Source organism: Corvus hawaiiensis, chromosome 20 (genome assembly GCF_020740725.1).
Source record: "Corvus hawaiiensis isolate bCorHaw1 chromosome 20, bCorHaw1.pri.cur, whole genome shotgun sequence".
NCBI classification, from domain to species: Eukaryota; Metazoa; Chordata; class Aves; order Passeriformes; family Corvidae; genus Corvus; species Corvus hawaiiensis.
In genome coordinates this window covers 4,752,067-4,769,599 of record NC_063232.1, presented here as the reverse complement: position 1 = coordinate 4,769,599, position 17,533 = coordinate 4,752,067, and the positions used below count along the sequence as shown (strand labels likewise).

Genomic DNA, 17,533 nt, shown 5'->3' with positions numbered 1-17,533 from the left:
GCTCTCCCAGGTGTTAACATCCTCCACAGCCCCCAGGGCTTCCCAGGCTCTGCTGGTGCTGCCGGCTGCCTTCCCTTGGCTTCTGCAGTGCCAAACCACGGAGCAACTTGGCAGCTCCTGTGCTGAGCTGGGCAGGCATCCAACCCTGCTCTCCCCACCCAGGGGTGCCATCCCAGCCCCAGGAATCCCTCCTGAGCTGGGCTGCTCACCCTGAGGGGAAGGGCAGCAGCTGGATGTTGGCTCTGGGGCAGGCAGAGCTCTCTGCTGGGACACCCAGGAGTTGAGAAGGAACCCCCACAATGGCTCAGAGGGCAGCACCCTGAATTCCACGGGGTGCACCTGTGCCACCTCCCTGCCTGGACACCGGAGAAGCCCACAGGACACAGCTGCTCCTGTGGATGGGAGCTGTGGATGGGATGTGGGCTCTGCAAGGCTCAGCCCCACTCCTGCCCCATCGTCTCCTGCTGCCCTCGAGGATCTTGTGAGTGCCAGGCTGGCACCAGGACGTGCCAGGCGCCGGAGTGCCACTGGCTGGAGGAGCGGCACCTCCGGCCCGGAGCGTGATCAAACACTCAGAGCAAAGGCATCGAACCAAATCCTGCCGCCACCCCGGGAGACCACCCAGCAGCACAGCCGTTATCTGCCAGGGTGAGTGTTTACCAATAACGGGAACCAGCTTGCTGTTTTACTGCGAGCTTTATAAGGATAAAAAGAAGGGCTGGGCTTGAGCAGCTCCGAGATGCTGGGACACAGGCCGGCCATTTGCTCAGCCTGCCTAAGCCCCAGCTCAGCTGGGATAAGCTATCTGCTCTGATTGTTTAACAATTCCTCCTCCTTGCTCCCTTGGAAATCCCCTCCAAATCCCGTTTAACACCCATCTGCTTTCTCCTGGCCCCTGGTACCCCCAAATGCACCGGGAGAAGTTTGCTGAGTGCTGTGGGCAGAGGGCTGGCAGGGAGGGAGCAGGGTGACAGGGGCTGAAGGAATGCCAACAACGACTGGGATGAGACAGGGCAGGATGAAGTCCAGTCCCATGGCATGAGCTGACCAGCTCCAGACCACACAGGCACTGCGGGCACGTGGGGCATGGAGAGAGGGAGCCAGACTGGAGGGACAGACCACACTGGGGGAGAGGGGAAGCCCCCACCGCAGCACTGGCCCTACTCACCGATCAGGGGCACCACCAGGATGAACTTCCTGCAGTCCAGCAGCGTGACCAAACTGCCGAGGTGGTCGATGAAACCATTGGTGTCTGGGACCAGAAAGACAGGTCTGATCTCCAGCTCCATCTGCCTCATTTGGCTCTGGTCTTTCAGCACGGCCTGGAGGAGAAGGAAGGACACATGGTGAGTAAGGAGGATGTCAGTCCTATGACCTGTGGACCTGAGAGCAGAAGATAAGCCTGGCTGGCACGTACAAATCCATGTGAAGGAGACTGGGAGGAGGCTGCATCCATCCCACCTGCACACCCCAAACGTCAGCTCTTGCAGGCCCACATTACATATGTGAGCAGGATGGCAAAAGCCCCCAAGAAAGCACTCTCCTGGAAAAACAGCTCTGTCCAGGCTCTGGGAGAACTGAAAACGGAGGTATTTTGGGAATTGCCCTATTTGTGGGACTGGCAGTTGCCAGGATCATCTGCACCAGTGCCAAGAGGGAGGGAGGACAGGGGTTCTGGGGCTTCACATGGAAACAGGTCAAGGTGAAAACAGACAAAACAAACCAGTTTGGGATGCGTAAGTCCTGCCAACAGCCTCCTAACACAGGGACCCCAAGCAGGCAGCCAGAGGTCTGTGGGGCAGGGATCCTTGGCTGAGTATCTCCCTCACTGTCCTACCACCTCCTGCACATGCCTTGCCTTTTCCTACTCCATCCAGCTGGGAAACCAGGTGGGTTCCAGCCCTGAAAACTCACAGTACTGTCCGTGGTCGAGCCCTTCACACCCACAGAGACCAGAGATGCTCACACTCACAGGGGGAGGGTCTGCTGGGGCTCGCTGGACGCCCTCTGGGCTGCACCTGGACCTCTGGCCAATGCAAGTTGCCAAAATGGGACGCCAGAGCTCACGTATGACTTTCGAGGCTCTCGAAGGACTTGGGCTCTTTAGTAAGTCACAGGCTTAAAAAACTCAGGATGCTATTCTAGTGCTTCCTCTGCTTAAAAATAGCTTCCCTGGACTCGCTGATGTTTGTTGCCTCTAATAGGAACCGGTCACCCATGGAGCACAGCAGAGCTGCTGAGGAACACAGCCACCATGCAAACCCTTCTGAGACCAGGCTCGGACCCACCAGATGTGCCCTGGGCACACGTGGTGACCACTGACCCTCTCCTGCCCAATGTTATGGGAAGCTCCCCCTGCCCACGGTGAGGATCCCAACCCTCCCTCAGTCATGCCGAACCCTCGGAGGCGCCCTAGAACAACGAGCTGCATGGGCCAGGAGTGGCCATGGAAAGAAGTGGTTTTTAATTCATTTCCAAGTGTTGTCATCTGGCTTTAAATCAAGGCAGCTTGATGCTGCCACCTCCCACAAGTGTCTCCAGGCAAGGCAGCAACCAGAACCTCACCACGTGCCTCCCACCCTCCTTCTGGCAGTGCTGGTCCTGGGGACGTGGCTGCCACAGACCCTGAGGGGTGACAGGCAGAGTAGGGAGCAGGCCAGGTCCTGTCTGCCGCATGCCAGCATGAGGACATGCCTTCCCCATCACACAGGGGACACACCAGTGTCCCCAGGCTGAAGCTCTGTATCAGCCACGTGCTAGATGCCATCCCTGCCTGTGCTCTGCCCTGGCACTCACTGGCGGCACAGGAAGAGCCACAGTCAGGGACAACATGGAATCAATTCCAGCGTGGAGCTGCTGCTGCCTCCTCACCACGAGGAGAACAGCAGGTGGGGTGTCTCCACAGGATTTTGGGGTACGACAGGAGCTGCTCGTCCCTGGGAGGCACCAGACCTGGCTCCACCTGCCTTAGGGAGATGGAGAAGGGCCCCATCGACCAATGCAGAGACCCAGAGAGTGGCAAGTCCCTTGTGTGGTGGCCAAAGAGGTCAATGGCCCTGAAGTTGCAGGAAGTGGGGGTGAAACCACGCAGTCTCCACTGAACAGTGACAGTCCTATGTGAACACGAGCTGGTGGCAGGAGGGGACCCCCACCTGCACCCCAATACGGTTCCTGAGCCTGTGACTCACCCCAGCCCGTGCAGGTGACCTCAGGAGTGTGAGCAGGCCGCTCTGGCCAGGGGGCATGGGGGTGACGGCGGGGAGGGCAGTACCCTCGTGGGTGGCATTTGCCCCGGCGGCTCTCGCGGCTGTACCCGGCCGATTCCTGGCAGCCGCCAGCAACGCCTGTGCCGGCCGTCACGTCCCATTCCGCTCGCCAGGCCGCCCGGTGAGAGAAGGACACAGGATGCGCCGGGAGTGAAAGAGCGAGGTCGGCGGGGAGCGTGCCAAGTCCCCGCGCACAGCTCCGGGCTGCTCGGGGAGCCAGAGGGAAACTCGCCTTTGCAGAGTTCAGAGGCCGGCAGCGAGATTTATTTTTGTTTGTGTGAGTAAAAGGCTGCAGAAGCCTCCGGCCAAGGGGTTTGGGGGAGAGAGGAGTGGCCTGTGATTCATGCGGACGCTGGCTGGCCCCACGCCAGAGATGAAAGGGAGCCCATGTGCAGCAGAACCGGGGAGGCCAGTTCTGCCTTAACCCTTCTGCCGGTCCGTGAGGCACGGTCCCGTGGGGAGGAAGAGGAGCATGGGGGGTGTGAATCGGGATGCCCGCATCTGGGACCTGGCTTCTGTGCCGCCAGGGCTGCCAGAAACCAGCTGCTGGTCCCACCGTGCCTCAGTTTCCCTAAAACGAGGACAGGGAGATGGTGGCCTGTGTGTCCTGCTGGGAGGTGGGGTCTGGAAATCACCCTGGGGAGCGCAGGGTGGATAGAACAGCGGGGGTACAGCCTCGCCCTGGCCCAAGTGTTTTGGGAGAGCCGGATTTTAGCTTCGGCTTATTTGGGTTAAACAAATAGGCTCGGATTGGCTCAACTCAGTGGCAGGGTGACCCCACAGTGCTGGACATGGCAGGGGACCTCTGAGGCCGGGGGCTCCTTGCCCTTCCCTGGGCTGCCAGCTCCACCCCCTCGCCTCCTGCACCCGCACACTGCGGCGTCAGCGCTGCTCTCACCCGCAGCCCCCTGCCCATCCCGCTGCTCCAGCCACGGGGGCTTCTCCCAGGAGCTGGGCCGGAGCCGGAGGTGGCTCCCCCGGCTGCCCCAGCTGGTGGCAGCACTGAGATCAGACACTCCTGCACACACGGTCCCAAATTCCCAGCTCATCCATCAGCTGGGATCACCTGGGGAATTCCCCGGAAGTCGATGCCCGAGTGAGGGCTTCCAGCGTGGGCAAGGCAGGGGTCCCCCAAAAGCCAGGACTTTGTGCAGAGCGGCAGGGGGGCATACTGAGGGTCTCCGCCACCAGCCCAGAATAGGAGAGGGCTCCACGCGGACCCTGGAGCTCCGCACACGGACCCCAGAGCTCCTCTGCCCGTGGTGCCAGGATGGCAGAGAGGCCGAAGAGAAAACTGCCCCGCTGCCTTCGGGACAGGTCACACGGGGTCACGCCGCTCCGCCAGGACGGAAGGGCCACCACCATCCTGCCACCACCTCTCTCCTGCCACCACCCGCTCCCAAAGCCGGCGCCGCTGCCCCTTCCAGCCCCGAGCGCTCCGCGGGGATCGCATTTTCCAGGGCCGAGAACAATGCCTCCTCCAGCCTCTCTGCTCCAGGGCTTCCTCCTCCCAAGGTTCGTCCCCAGCGTCTTCTTCGGGAGTAAACGTGCCCCGTGCCTGGTAGCACACCGGGGCCGCCGCCGTGGCGGAGCCGCCGTGGGTGGGTGTGCGCCTTCCGCAGGCAGCAGGCACCGGCTCCCAGGCAGGTGCTGAGCCGGCCGCGTGTGCGCCCGCGGCATTGTTCCTGCGGGGAGGGAGAGCGTGAATGGGACACGGCTAAATTTAGCCACTTACTCACACTACCGCCACAAAGGAGCGGCTGCATCTTAAGGGGGCGGCCGTTCCGTGGGCTCAGAAGGGACAGGAGAGCGGCTATTTTGGGAAGACATGTCATAATTGGCCGCCCCGGTTGAGCTGCTTCTGTAATGCTGAGCAAAACAATAGCAGCATCCAGAGGAAGAGCCTGTTATGTTTCAGGTGGGATGTTTTCAACCGGTCAGGAAACTCGACCGCTCCCAGCGCACGGCGGCAGCACAAAGGACAGGGGACGCTGAACAGCATGGACCAAGGGCTGGCCAAGCAGCAGGACATGCTGTGGGCTGGGGACAGCCCTGAGTGAGTGTGCTGCCTGCCCCAGCAATGCCGCTGCCACCTCTTCTTGTCCACCTGCCTGCCTGACCTCTCCTCCCTCCGAACACCTGGGCAGCATGCAGAGATGTGCCTGGTCTTTCACCTGGTCCTGATGCATCACTGCTGTCACCAGCTGTCACCAGCTCTGTCCCAGTGTGGGCATGTGGTGAGGGCAGTGGCAGGCTGGCAGTGGAGCCAGGGAGCTGCTCTGCATCTAGAGCTGCCCAGGGACACAAGAGACCTGACCCTGCTCTCATCTATCTTTCAGAGTAATGGTTTTGGAGTCTGTGCTCACGTGGGGAAATGGAGCTGAGCTGAGCTCTCTCTAAAGCTGGTGCTGGCCGAGGGCCACCCCGTTTGCCATTTATCCTGCCAGGACCTGTGCTACCCCAGCAGCTCAAGCCACAGTCCTGTACATAGCCAGGACAGGCACAGGGACCTAAGGAGAGCAGTGAAGCTCAAATTCCCCTCAAGGTGTCAATCAACAGCAGAGCTGGGCTGCCAGAGACTGGGGAGCAGGGCAAAGGCAGGAAAATCTGCAGGGGAGAAAGCAGTGACTTTACCCATGAGAGGCACAACTCTGCAAGTCCCAGGTGAGGCCGTGACGCTGCACTCTCCTTGGGCACAGAAAGAAACCAGATAGCCAAGGCTTTGTCCTGCACCCCGGGGCACTGCACACACCATCACAGATGCTACAGGAGGCAGCCACAGAGCCTGAACCCGAGTTCCACTGCTGTGTGGGGAGCTGAGTCCTGTGTGCTGAGACAGGAGCCGCATCTGCCGGACTTGGATGGAGCTCTGGCGTGTCCCCAGAAAAATGAAAGGATGACTTGGAGAGCAGCTGACACTCCCTAGGTGGGCAGTGAATGAGAGGCTGTAACAGGGAAGGGAAAAGATCCCCAGCTCCCATGAAACACTAAATCAGCTGGGAAGAGCAGAAAGGTCAAGGATCACAGGTTATGAGGGAAAGTGGAGGGGGTGGATGCTGAGCTGGCTCCAACCTGGCCTCCCCTGGCAGCGTTTTCCACTCGAGCTCCTCCACCGCTCCAGCTGCATGGTCAGTACCCAGGCAGGGAGAGCACTGGGGCAAGCACACATGTTCTGCTCCAGGCCATTCCCAGCCAGCTACGGCCTGGATGACTTTACCGAAACCCCAAGGACTTCTCCTCCACCCCGCGCCTTCAGACTCCAACTGCACCTCAGCTCTCAGCTGTGCAGCCCCTGAAGCTGCCCACACCCTCATTTTGACCTCGCTCTGCCTGCGAGCATCGGCCCCAGCACGGCCGGGGAGGAAGGGAGGAGCAGGCCGGGGGGAGAAAGCCCCTGACAACATCAGGCAGCCCCCACTCTCCCCGCAGAATGGGCAGCGGCCATCCCGGGGGGCCCCGCTGCAGCTGCGCCGCTCGCCGGGATCTGCTGCGCGCTGCCCTCCCCGAACATGTGCAGTTCCTGTTTGCTGTGTCTGTACAAGGCAGTGGGAAGTGGGGAATTTACTTACACCTCCCGCTTAACAACCATGGGAGGCTGGAAGGCTTCAGGCCGCTTTAATTTACAGCCCATCTCTCCAATCTCTCACTCGTTTGGTTGCTGCTTTCTTCCTCCTTGTATTAACGTGACCCAGGTACCTGCCAACAATAATGGACTCGCTTGCGGGGGCGGCCCCTCCCTCCCGGCACACAAACTTCTACCTTCGCCTTGATATGAATTACTCTGAATTCAAATGAAAAAAAAAAAAAAGAAAAAAAAGAGACAAAAAAAAGAAAAAAAAAAAGAAAAGAAAAAAAAGGAGAAAAAAGGTGAAATCTGAAAAGGTTGGGGTGGGTTTGGAAAAGTGAAGCGCAGTGGTTCTGGGCCCGGCGCCAGTAGCCCGAGGGTACACATGTGCAGGCTCTCCCAGTAGGGCCTTCAGCAGCCCTGTTTTACAACCACCTCGGCACACACTGCAGAGTTCACGCATATGGCCAGACAGATGTGTCTGGCTTACGTTCAAGGCTGGAAAATGAAGAATTATGGAAGTGAAGGGCCCTGGGCATTAGAGAGGGCGGAGGTGAGGGGGAGGGGAGCCAGGGAGAATTTTTCCTCTGCTGAGAAATCCTCATCTGGGCTGCGAGGCTGGAGGAAGAGGGGTTGCGAGCGAGGAGGCAGCCAACAGCCATCCATGCATGTGAGATTGCTCTTAAAGCAACAGGGTGCATCGCCAGGCGTCTGCTCCCAGTCCAACCAGTTTACTTCACCAGCTCCCACTGGGAAACACGCTCACATCAGGCCAGGGCCAGGCCAGGATCACCTGCATCCCGTCTGTTTGTCCCCATAACGATGGCAACGTTCTGGCTGCAGCAGCCCTTCGCGGACTATTTTTCCGCCGCTGGCTCCTGCGTGAACTCTGCCGTTCACGTCCCACCCTCTCCCTGTCTGCCTGTGCCCCGCTGCACAGGAAGGCTGATTTCTCACCACATCTCGCTGTCACAGAGCCTCTGCCCTGGGTGGGGGCACAGCTCACTGGCACACACACAGGAGCCGCTGCCCTGGGGCACAGCTCACTGCCTGGCACACACAGCGCTACAGCCAGCAGCTAAAGCACTGCCCTGCCACTCCTGGGTGTGCTGGCAGCTCCACAGGGAAGCTGTGTCTGGCTTCAAGAGGGTCCCCAAAACATTCATTTCAAGGCCTTGGAGGGCAGATCTTGCCCAGGGGAGGACAGCAAAACAGATTTGGACCTTCCAAAGGGCCAAAGCTGAGCTTGCTGCTGGGTTTCACAGAGGCAGCACGTGGCATTACACCCAGGAAGGTCAAGGTGCTACGGGACAGACATCCCAAGAGGCCATTGAAGCATGATAGGAAAACAGCTGTGCACCACTGGCACAGTGAGGTGGGATCAGCTCATCCTACCTGAATCTTGTCTTGACGGCGCTGCTGCTCAGCGACTTTCCTGGCCAGCGCTTGCTTTTTGGCTCTGAGCTCCTTGATGTCCATCTCTCCTCCACTGCCTTCAGTCTCAGAGTCATCTTCAAAGGCCTCAATCCTCACATCATCCTCCTTCTTCCAGGAAATGCAGAAAGAGAGAAAAACAGAAGGGCAATCATTGTAAGGGATGCTGGCGGCAGGGATCGTTCTCGTTCTGCTCTCCCTTTTCCAGCAGATAAATCCCTGTCAGGCACAGTCCATCACCCCTTGCTGACGGGTGACTATGTCTAAACATCCAAAAGAAGCCAAATTAATAGTAAACATTCAGGAAATGACAAGGTGAGACAGGAGGTAACAGGGCAGGAAAGGCAGCGACCAGGCAGGGCAGGGGCAGCCCAGCTTAATGCTCTGTTCTAAAATCACACCCTCTTCCTCACCTTGGAAAACTCTTCCCACAGCCTTGGGTGAGTCACTGATGTTTTATAGCCTCCAGTTCTGTGAAATCATGGTATTTCCCTGTCTCTCTGCTTTGCCTGGCTGTTCAGGCTGCACATCCCTGTTCAGGCTGCTTCTTCCCACCTCCCTGCACCAGGGCTGTATGAGGCTCCTCTAACACTGCCGCCTCATCCCACAGGGCACAAAGGCTGCTCATCCTGACAAGGAACCTCAGACTCATGAACTCAGGTGCCCTTCTCCATTTTGATCTCTTGAGTAGGCCAGAGAGATTCCTGCACCCACCCCAGAACTTCCAGCTGCTCTGGAACAGATGTTTCAGAAGGAGATGCTCAAAATCTTGATTTTAAAGCTCCACATGACGGAGCATCCACTGTGTCTCAAGGTCGCACATTTCAACAGTTAATGACTTCCTCTGTTAACATTTCCACCCTACTTCTAGTCAGCCTTTGCCACGCTCCTGCTGTCCAGGAACCTTGTCTTTGATGAAGTCAATCAGTGATGAAGTCTCCAACCTCCTGCCCACACGAGCACAATCTGGACCATACTGCATCTTCTTCCTCTCCTAGAGACCCTTCCCTGGAGTTCCCCACCAGTTCTGCAGACCCTTCCCAGTATGCCTGCACTGCCTGGACACCCCAGAAGGAGCCATGCTGTTCCTCTCTTACGTGGAGGCTACACTGGCCTGTCCCCACGTGCCCAAATCTCTGGGATACAGGAGGGTGGGAGGTGGTGGCTGGTGTCCAATTGGGCATCACTCACAGCCAAGTTCTGCCCAAGCTTTGCTGCTCTCCCCAGTCACTCCACACCCAAAGGGGAGCCCACAAGTCCCTGCTCCTCAACACATGTCCCACATGTGCTGCCCAGGAGCCCAGTTCTCCACTGCTGCCTGCAGACCCCTCATCTCATACAGCAAACCTTGCTCTGCTCCCCAGTGATCGTGGGTGGCCTTCCCAAGCCATGCCATTATCCATCCTCCCTTCTCTGCACAAAATCCAAGGGTTGTGATGGGGCTGGGAAGAGTTCCTAGATGGCACCTGGCCAGAAAGACCTGCTCTGAGCCCCTGGAGGGCTGCAGGAGACAGATCCTGCACAGAGGGGTAAGAGCAGGGCTACACTCCCTGCCCTGTGCAGGCTGCCACAACACATGTCAGCAGAAGGGACTTGTGGTCTTAATTTAGAACAACCCCAGCACTGCACAGTCGTGCACTTGATCATTTCACCCAGACCGCGCGCCCGCCTGGCCACAGAACCACCTTCTCTTCTCTCCTTGTGACCTTTCAGCCATGGGAACAAGGAAGATGGGAGCCCACAGGCTCACTTCCCTCTGCCTGGACCACAGGGGATGGGGGGATGCTGCCAGAGGGAGAGTGTCACACCAGGGCCTCTGAGAAAAGCCTCTGTCTGCTGCAGATCTGCTGTGGTGGGTCAGGACCTGCTTGCCCACAGTGGTGGTGGTCACTCTGGCGAGCTGGAAGCTCTCGAGATCAGAGCCCAAGAGGGAAGCTCCTGGGTTGCACAACGAGCTCATGGAGAGATTCCCACAGCTGAGCAGAGGCTGTGGGGACAGGGCAGGAGGGAGCTATCCTTGTGCTGTGCTTGATCACAGCAGCAATTGGAGGGACTGGCCCAACAAAAGGACCCTTCTGGAGAACAGGATCATCCCCGTCATGACACTGGGAAGAACCTAAACATCCCCCCATATCCCACATGCCAGCTTGAAAACCTCCAGCACAGACAAAGATCCAGGTCCCCCACCTTACAGAGACAACTCCTGCTGCCTGGGGATTTGCTGTCCTCTGCTCAGCTGGGACAAGGAGGGTGCTGAGCACAGTGCTGCTCTGGGCTTCCCTGACTTTCAGTTCCCATGAGACAGAGACAAGGTGCTGTCCCTGCACAAGGGTGATACCCCTCTGGCTCTGAGTGCCCAGCCCCAGCACAGGAAGGGGAGCCAGAGCGAGCCTGGGCAGCACCAGGCCACCCAGCTTCCCGTTCCCAACGCCTCTGCTCCTCTCTCCTGTTTCCCTGGCCTTTCCAACTGCAAGATTAAACAGAAGAAAGGAGTCAACCTGCAGAGCGGCTGGCAGGGCCCTTAAACACACACACGGAGCCTGGAGTGAAGCAAGGCCTACAGGAACAAGCAAGGGCAGAAAAACAAGAGTTGAATTCCTTAATCACATCAGGATGTGAGAGGCAGGGGAGGGACGGGGCGCCAATGTCAGCTCTTCCTGTACGTGTGCTGGAGGCTGGAGCTCAGGCCTCCGCCACAACGAGCTCCACCGCTATAAACTTGATCCTGAAGCTGAACCCTGACACCCCCTCGCCCACCTCCTCTCCCGGGGCCGCGGAGCTGCACGTTATTAAAGCTCCCCCCACCCTGGGTATGAAGAAAGCAGCATCTGGAACTCATAGCGGCGCGCGAGATAGAGGCAGGCGGGCTGGGCTGGCAGCAAAGGGCACGAGCGAAGCACACTCGGGAGACAAGGGCTGTGCACCATTTGCCCCCCCGCCTCCCCCCATAAAATGCACACGCAGCTAGGCCAGCTATAAATAGCGGGAGCTGCAGGGCAGGCAGAGGCTGGGCCCCACAGGGGTGATTCTTCCTTCACCGAGGCGCGCTCTTCCCGCACGGTACCTGATCTTCCAGTTGTTTTCCCTCTTGGCTTCCCATTTCCTTTCCCATGGCGTCTGGGACGGGTGCCACTGACACATATTTTCCACCCTTGAATGCCAGCAAAGGCTCTTCTTGTCCACAAAGGGCTTCCAGGAAATACTTCAGAACTGTGACCCTCTTGCAGTCGGCTGCAATAACCTACGGGGTGAGGACGAGGGGGTTGGGGAGAGGGAAAGGAAAACAAAGTCAGTGCAAAGGGGAGCGGATGAGTAACGACCAGGGAAAAATGTTCGGGATAGAAGGCCCAGTGGGATGCAGGCAGCACCACGGGGATGTGCAGCACGCCTCTCTTCTAAACACGGGTGGAAGGGGTTTGCCTTGTTTTATAGTCCCCAGGGAAAAGGAAGCAGGCAAAGTCAGGACATTCAGCACCGATCCTGTCTTGCCTGCTGTGTGCACCCCAGGGCTGCAGGACTGCCAGGGCACAGCCAGCCCCATGCCCAGCCCCATCAAATGGGGGAAAATCCTGCTGAACCATGAGAGATCAGTGATGTGGCCTAGCCCTCTGTTTCATTTTGGCTTCATTGCTGGATTTGCCCCCCAAAGGCTGTGGAGGGATGCAGGTGTGAGAGTGAGAGGGTGGGGGCATTTGAGAAAAGCTGAGCCCCTCCTCACCTCCAGCCTGACCCCATCCCACAGGCTCATCTCACAGACCAACTGGGGAGCCCCATTGGGGAGGCTGGGACGGATCTGGCCTGAAGGAAACTCAATAGCTTGGGTAATTATCCAATTTATGAGGCTCTCAAATGGAGTTTCCAGAGCGCGGGAGCCCGGTGCCTCCACAGCCCCGTCCCGCGCGGCACAGCCTCGGCCGGCACCTCCGCCACGCCTGGCCTTGGCTCAGCCCTGGTCCCCTTGCAGCAGGGCTCTGCACCTGCACTGCTCTCCCCTGGTGCCTCCTGCTGACCGGTGCCACCCCCAGGGAGCTGCAGATTTATAGGCAGAAAGTCAACGAACGAGACTAAAAGCACTACACACTACAGACACAAAACCTGTGCTGATGCCCGAGCTTCTCCTGCTTTGCTGTGCACGTAGACCAAAGCAGTCTCAGAGACCCCCATCCCAAAAGGGTCTCTGCAGGCTCCCAGGACCGGGACTCTGAAGCTGGAGAGAGGGTCAGTGCCCCACAGCCAGGGACACACACCATGTGATGGCAGGCCCGGTCCCGGTGTGGTGGACACCAGCTTGTCCCCAGTGGGGCCGTGCCTCGGTGAGCCAGGGCTGGCAGCGGCACCGGCCCCGCTGCACCAGGCTGCCGTGAGAGGAAACTTCTGCTCTTCCACAGCACTGCCAGTTTCCTCTCTGTGGGCTAATTTTAACCACCGTGTCGCTGCAGTGCGTGTCAAAAACCTGACCCTCCTCTGACCTCCAACCTCCCACCCTGGCTACTGCCGGCACGAGGAGCACCCTCGTGCACCCACAGCCGGGGTTGCCTCCGTTTGAAGGTGTCCCCCTGGAATCCTGTGTCTCCCTGTACCTGCGTGGAGGGGGAGGAGAAGCCCTGTCCTCCTCAGTCCTCCCCGTGGAGGCAGCTGCTGCTGCAGGGAGGTGGTGTGAGCAGGGTGATCACAAGAATTAGTATTTTGAGGAGCAAAAGATTCATAACCACTGATTCTGCACCTATAAAATGTGTCCAATGGGACTGAGGTGAGCAAAGGACAAGGTTACAGCAGCTCAGCAGTTCCAGGAGCTGCTGGGGACCCTCTTTCCCAGGACAGCCCTTTGCTGCTTGTGACACCCAGCCAGGAGCAATCCCTCCAAGTGTCACCACAGGAACATTCCCATCCTCCTGGCTCTCCTTTAGGAACGACTGTGTGCAGAGGAAAGTCCAAAGGAAAGAGAACACGAGCAAAGTGGGAATGGCTGTCATGGGAAACATCCCTCCTGTGAGTTCCTGAGAGCTCTGGGCTGCAGCTGAGGGAAGTGGTGGAAACCTCACCACTGGCTTCACCCCCAGCTCCACAGGCTAATGCCATGGAGACCCAGTCTGACTCACACAGGGTAACTTCTGCCCAGGGTTTTTCCAGTCTGGGTATCTGCAGTTCTGTTGTGCTCAAACAAAGTGCCCACCACCACCAGCCACGTGCCAGGGGATGCCAGGATGTGGCCAACAGCAGCAGCAGCAGGGAAGGGGACACAGGAACTGGCTGTATAGGTGGGGGAGAGATGGGTGCCTCATCCTGACACCATTCCTGAGGGATTTCTCAAGACGCCTCTAGAAATAAAAGCCACATCCATGAGGTTTTCAGGAGGGGCTGGGTGCTGACACAGCTGCAGTGCAGCCATTGCTCCACGAAGGCTTAAATCTGAGCCTCTTGGATCAGGAATGATCGGGCAAAATGCAGAAGAGCTCCCTTCACCCTTGGCTGGGGCTGGGGACAAGGGCAGGTGGGATCACTCCTTCCTCCCCTGAAGAAGAAACCAGTAGGAAACACCAGATTTCCTGCCAAGCCAGCACAGCATATGCTTAAATCCAGCTCATCTGCTGGGGAGAAAAGAGCCCAACCAAAGGCCCATGACATAATGCCACAGCAACTCGTCTCATGAACACATTTTTCCAGCCCACATGAATGAAAAACAGGGAAGGAGCAAATGCTCCGCACATCCCCGTCACGTGCAGCCCTGCTCGGGGAGGACGCGGCAGAGCCCCAGGCTGCCGGCAGCCTGGCTGGGAAAGAAGTGACCCGTGACTGGCACCCAGGTCTCTGTCGAGCGGTGGAGAGGGACCTTGCGTGCCACCAAGCAACCCTCTTTGGTCAGAAACTTCCTGTTTCGGAGTGGAAACGCGAGTGGCAGCGCCGGGATAAGCGGGATGGCCGTGGAGGCACTCATGGTGATGCCAGCGGAGCGTGGTGAGGACACCAGGAGCTGTGCCTGACCTTCCCGAAGGAATGGGAGTATGAAATGACACGGTGGTGAGGTACCGATGATGTGGCAGCAGACACCCCGGCCCCAGCGGGGGATAGAGCCCTTCCCCCTCTGACCATGCAGCGCGACAGCAGGAACTGAAAGCCTGGCTCCGAGTCACTGCTGGGTATGAAAATGGGCCTGACACGAACACAGCCGCTCTCAAAGGAAAACCGAAACCGAGAATTGCTGAAGTGGTCTGATGCCCCAGTCCGTGACCCGGGCTCAGTTCCCCAGCGCCACCGCCGAGCCCCTCGCCACCGCGGTGCCTCTCGGGGACACGTGGCTGGGGACCAGGCGTGGGACCGAGCTGGCTTCAGCTGCAGCAGCCCCGACTGCCAGCCTGATCCCATCGGGACTGGAGGGGAGACGTTTCCAATCTCCTGCTCCATCAGACAGGCTCACCACCAGCTCCAGCACCAGCCACCCACTGGGGGCTGGCGGCTGCTTGGCCACGCTGCCGAGGCTCATTAGCCAACTGCTAATTCATGGGTCACACATTAACATACTGATCATTGAGTAAGACACAGCGGGACACACATTAACACGCGCTAACTGCCTGTAGAGACCCACTGGGCTGCACATTAACTGTACCAGCTGTTGTGTTTTCAAAGCCACTCTGCAGTGCCAGTGCCACCACGACCTCACGAGTGTCACCTCCTGCCAGCCCTGAGCGGGGTTCCCCACTCTAACCAGGGGTTCCCAGATCTAATGAAGCTGACTCCCTCTACGGGGCTGTACTTCCCCCACTGATAAAACAGGCAGAATGGAAAAGCTTTCCTGAGCGCTGTGGAGGGCAGAGGACTCCCACACCACATCACCACGTGTCCTCCAGGAGATTTAAGGGGAGGGAAGGGCCTCGCTCCGAGAGCTGAGAGCGCTGTGCCCGAGGGGACACCTGCACCTGGTGCTGGCGGGGTGACACCACCAGAAACCAGCCCCGCTCTCGCTTTGGGTCAGAGGAGCGCCCGGAGCCGGGGGGGCCGCGCCTCTGCCCCCGGGCCGGCCCCGCTGCTCGAACGTGGCTCTCCCGCAGCTCCGAAAATCGCTGTCACACCCTCCGCCGCCTTCAATCAACTTTTACAACTTGTTAATTTTACGCAGCGTCCTAAAGAGCAAACAACTGGGAGGCAGGAATGCAGATTCCTGCAGCTAGTCCAAAGAGCCTCCGGCAGCGCAGCCAGCTGGCCAGGGGAGCCCTGCTCAGCCGCGGGGACCTGCCACATCCCGGGGGGGGAATATGGTCTGGAGGGGGCTGCCGCACACCCGCGGCAGCTTCTGGCAATGCCACGCTGCTGCTGGAGGTGTGTGGAGGGATCCTGGCGGCTTCTCCCTCGGCAAAACCTGAGACTCCACAAGGAAACAGGAGGCAGCGGCTCTGGAGAAGGGATTGCTCGGAGGACAGGCTGCCATTGCCGGCTCTGCATTCCTGTGTGCGAGGGGGAGACACCAGCACATCCTGACAGCTGGATTCAGAAGGGGAAAAGGACATGAGAAGTTTGAGTCATAGCATGGAGAGATCCCATCACAGATTCGGAGATGGGAACGGGATAGGACCAGGATTCGGAGCCAAGCTCCAGCACTATCCAGCACGGGATAACACTGTTTTTGCCACATCATTTTAAACATGTCTTAGCTGAAGTAGCTGAACGATGCTGAAACCAAGTGAGCCCCAAACAATCTAAACCACGCAGCGACTGCGCTGCCCAGCTGAAACGTTTGCACTGACCCTGCTAAAACATGCAGGCAGGCCATGGCTCAATGCCTCCCTGTGCCCTCGGCCGCCTCCTCCCATCCCTGGGGAGCCAGCTTGGAGGAGGAGCACCGAGGAAAACGCCTCGTTTGGTCTCGTCCCTTCTGGGTTTTAATCTCACAGGCTCGCACAGAAGCTGGGCTGGGTTTAACCCTGGACTCATCACAGCCCAACTCCTCTGGGCTCGTTCCCCACCCGAGGAGCCCCTTGCTCTGCCCAGCCCCAAATAAAGCTTTGGAGGGGTTTGGCCACCTGGGTAGGGAGGACAAAGGTGATCATGCCAGCTGGGCAGAGGCACTCACAGCTGGATGTAACCCTGGTTTCAGCAGCTGAGAGCTGCCTGCAGCCACAGGTCTCTCCAAGAAACTTTTAATTTCGACTAATCCCACAAGCAGGCTCGGTGGACATGGTTCCCACGTGCCTGCAATGCTGTGTGTGACCCGAGTGAGCAACTGTGGCTGCTGCAGGGACCAAACCAAGGCACCTCTGGCTTGCGTGGATCTCACTGCTGCATCCTGTGCACCAACCAGAGAGCACATCTGAGGAAAGGATCCGCCACATCCATGCCAGATGCTCCATCACAGAGAGGAGCATGAGAAAACACCCAAGGAAGACAGAGAAGTCCAGAAGAACCATTCCAGTTGCTCTTCCCTGTGACCACTGCTGGAGAACCACTCTCCAAAGAGAAAGTGTGGTCATTGTCTTATCCTAAACTCTCTCCCAGCATCCTGAGCCTCACACAGGCACAGCTCCAGCCTCTGCACTGGGGCACACAGTCTCAGACGAGTCATCACAGCAGATGTGCTTTGGCCTGGCAAACACCTCCGTCTTTCCAGCTTTAAAGGCCACACAGCTCAGCCAGGACTGGCCTTTAAAGCTGGAAAGCAGCACAGAAAGGGAGCCAGCTGCCCACCATCACCAGGCTTTGCTGGGCGTGCCTCATCCAGTGCAGTGATGCAGAGAATACACATGGGTGACATAAAGGTGCAAAGTGACGGATCTGAGCTGAGTCACCCAATTTCTGGGGTCAGAGACCAGAGGAAGCCCTGAGTAGTCTGCACAGATTCCTGCCAAGGTTCTGGTACCTGTCACTGCTGGCAGCTGTAGGACATCAGGGTGAGACCCAGTGACACAGGGGGAAGCTGTGAGCAGCTCTGGGGCTTGGAGCCAAAATACCTCTGAAGGTCCTGCAGGAACCTTTAGTTACTTTTGTGGAAGAATCAACACCAAAGCCAAAGCAGATGCTCCGGATGGAAAACCATCCTCCAGATCCACCTAAAATTCCTGTGCCCGGGACGGTCTGGAGGGCTGACACAGCCCAGCCTGGGACTAACTGCTTCCCTGGAGCTACACAGCCTGGAGAGGAAAGTTCCTGATGGATTCCAAACCAAGCTTTTGGCTTTCGCTGATGCTTGGAAAGACTTGCCCTAATGTCTTATTCACCTGTTACATGTGCTAAAGAACCTCACTGTCAGATCCAGGGAGCAGCAGCATTTTGCAGCACG

General features: G+C 58.3%; 1 protein-coding gene across 3 annotated transcripts in view; it reads right to left on the bottom strand.

Annotated features, from left to right (window-relative positions):
• Positions 1 to 17,533, bottom strand: part of SMG6 (SMG6 nonsense mediated mRNA decay factor) — a 108,440-nt gene that overhangs the window by 6,204 nt on the left and 84,703 nt on the right. For 2 of the 3 annotated variants that reach the window (XM_048324780.1, XM_048324783.1), the window contains exons 14-16: positions 11,330 to 11,506; positions 8,227 to 8,373; positions 1,169 to 1,322 (exon numbers count right to left, since the gene is read on the bottom strand). In XM_048324780.1, the coding sequence (XP_048180737.1) occupies positions 1,169 to 1,322; positions 8,227 to 8,373; positions 11,330 to 11,506 (478 nt within the window). Of the gene's footprint in view, positions 1 to 1,168; positions 1,323 to 8,226; positions 8,377 to 11,329; positions 11,507 to 17,533 lie in introns of all 3 variants that reach the window. The other variant, XM_048324782.1, reaches the window with a different exon arrangement.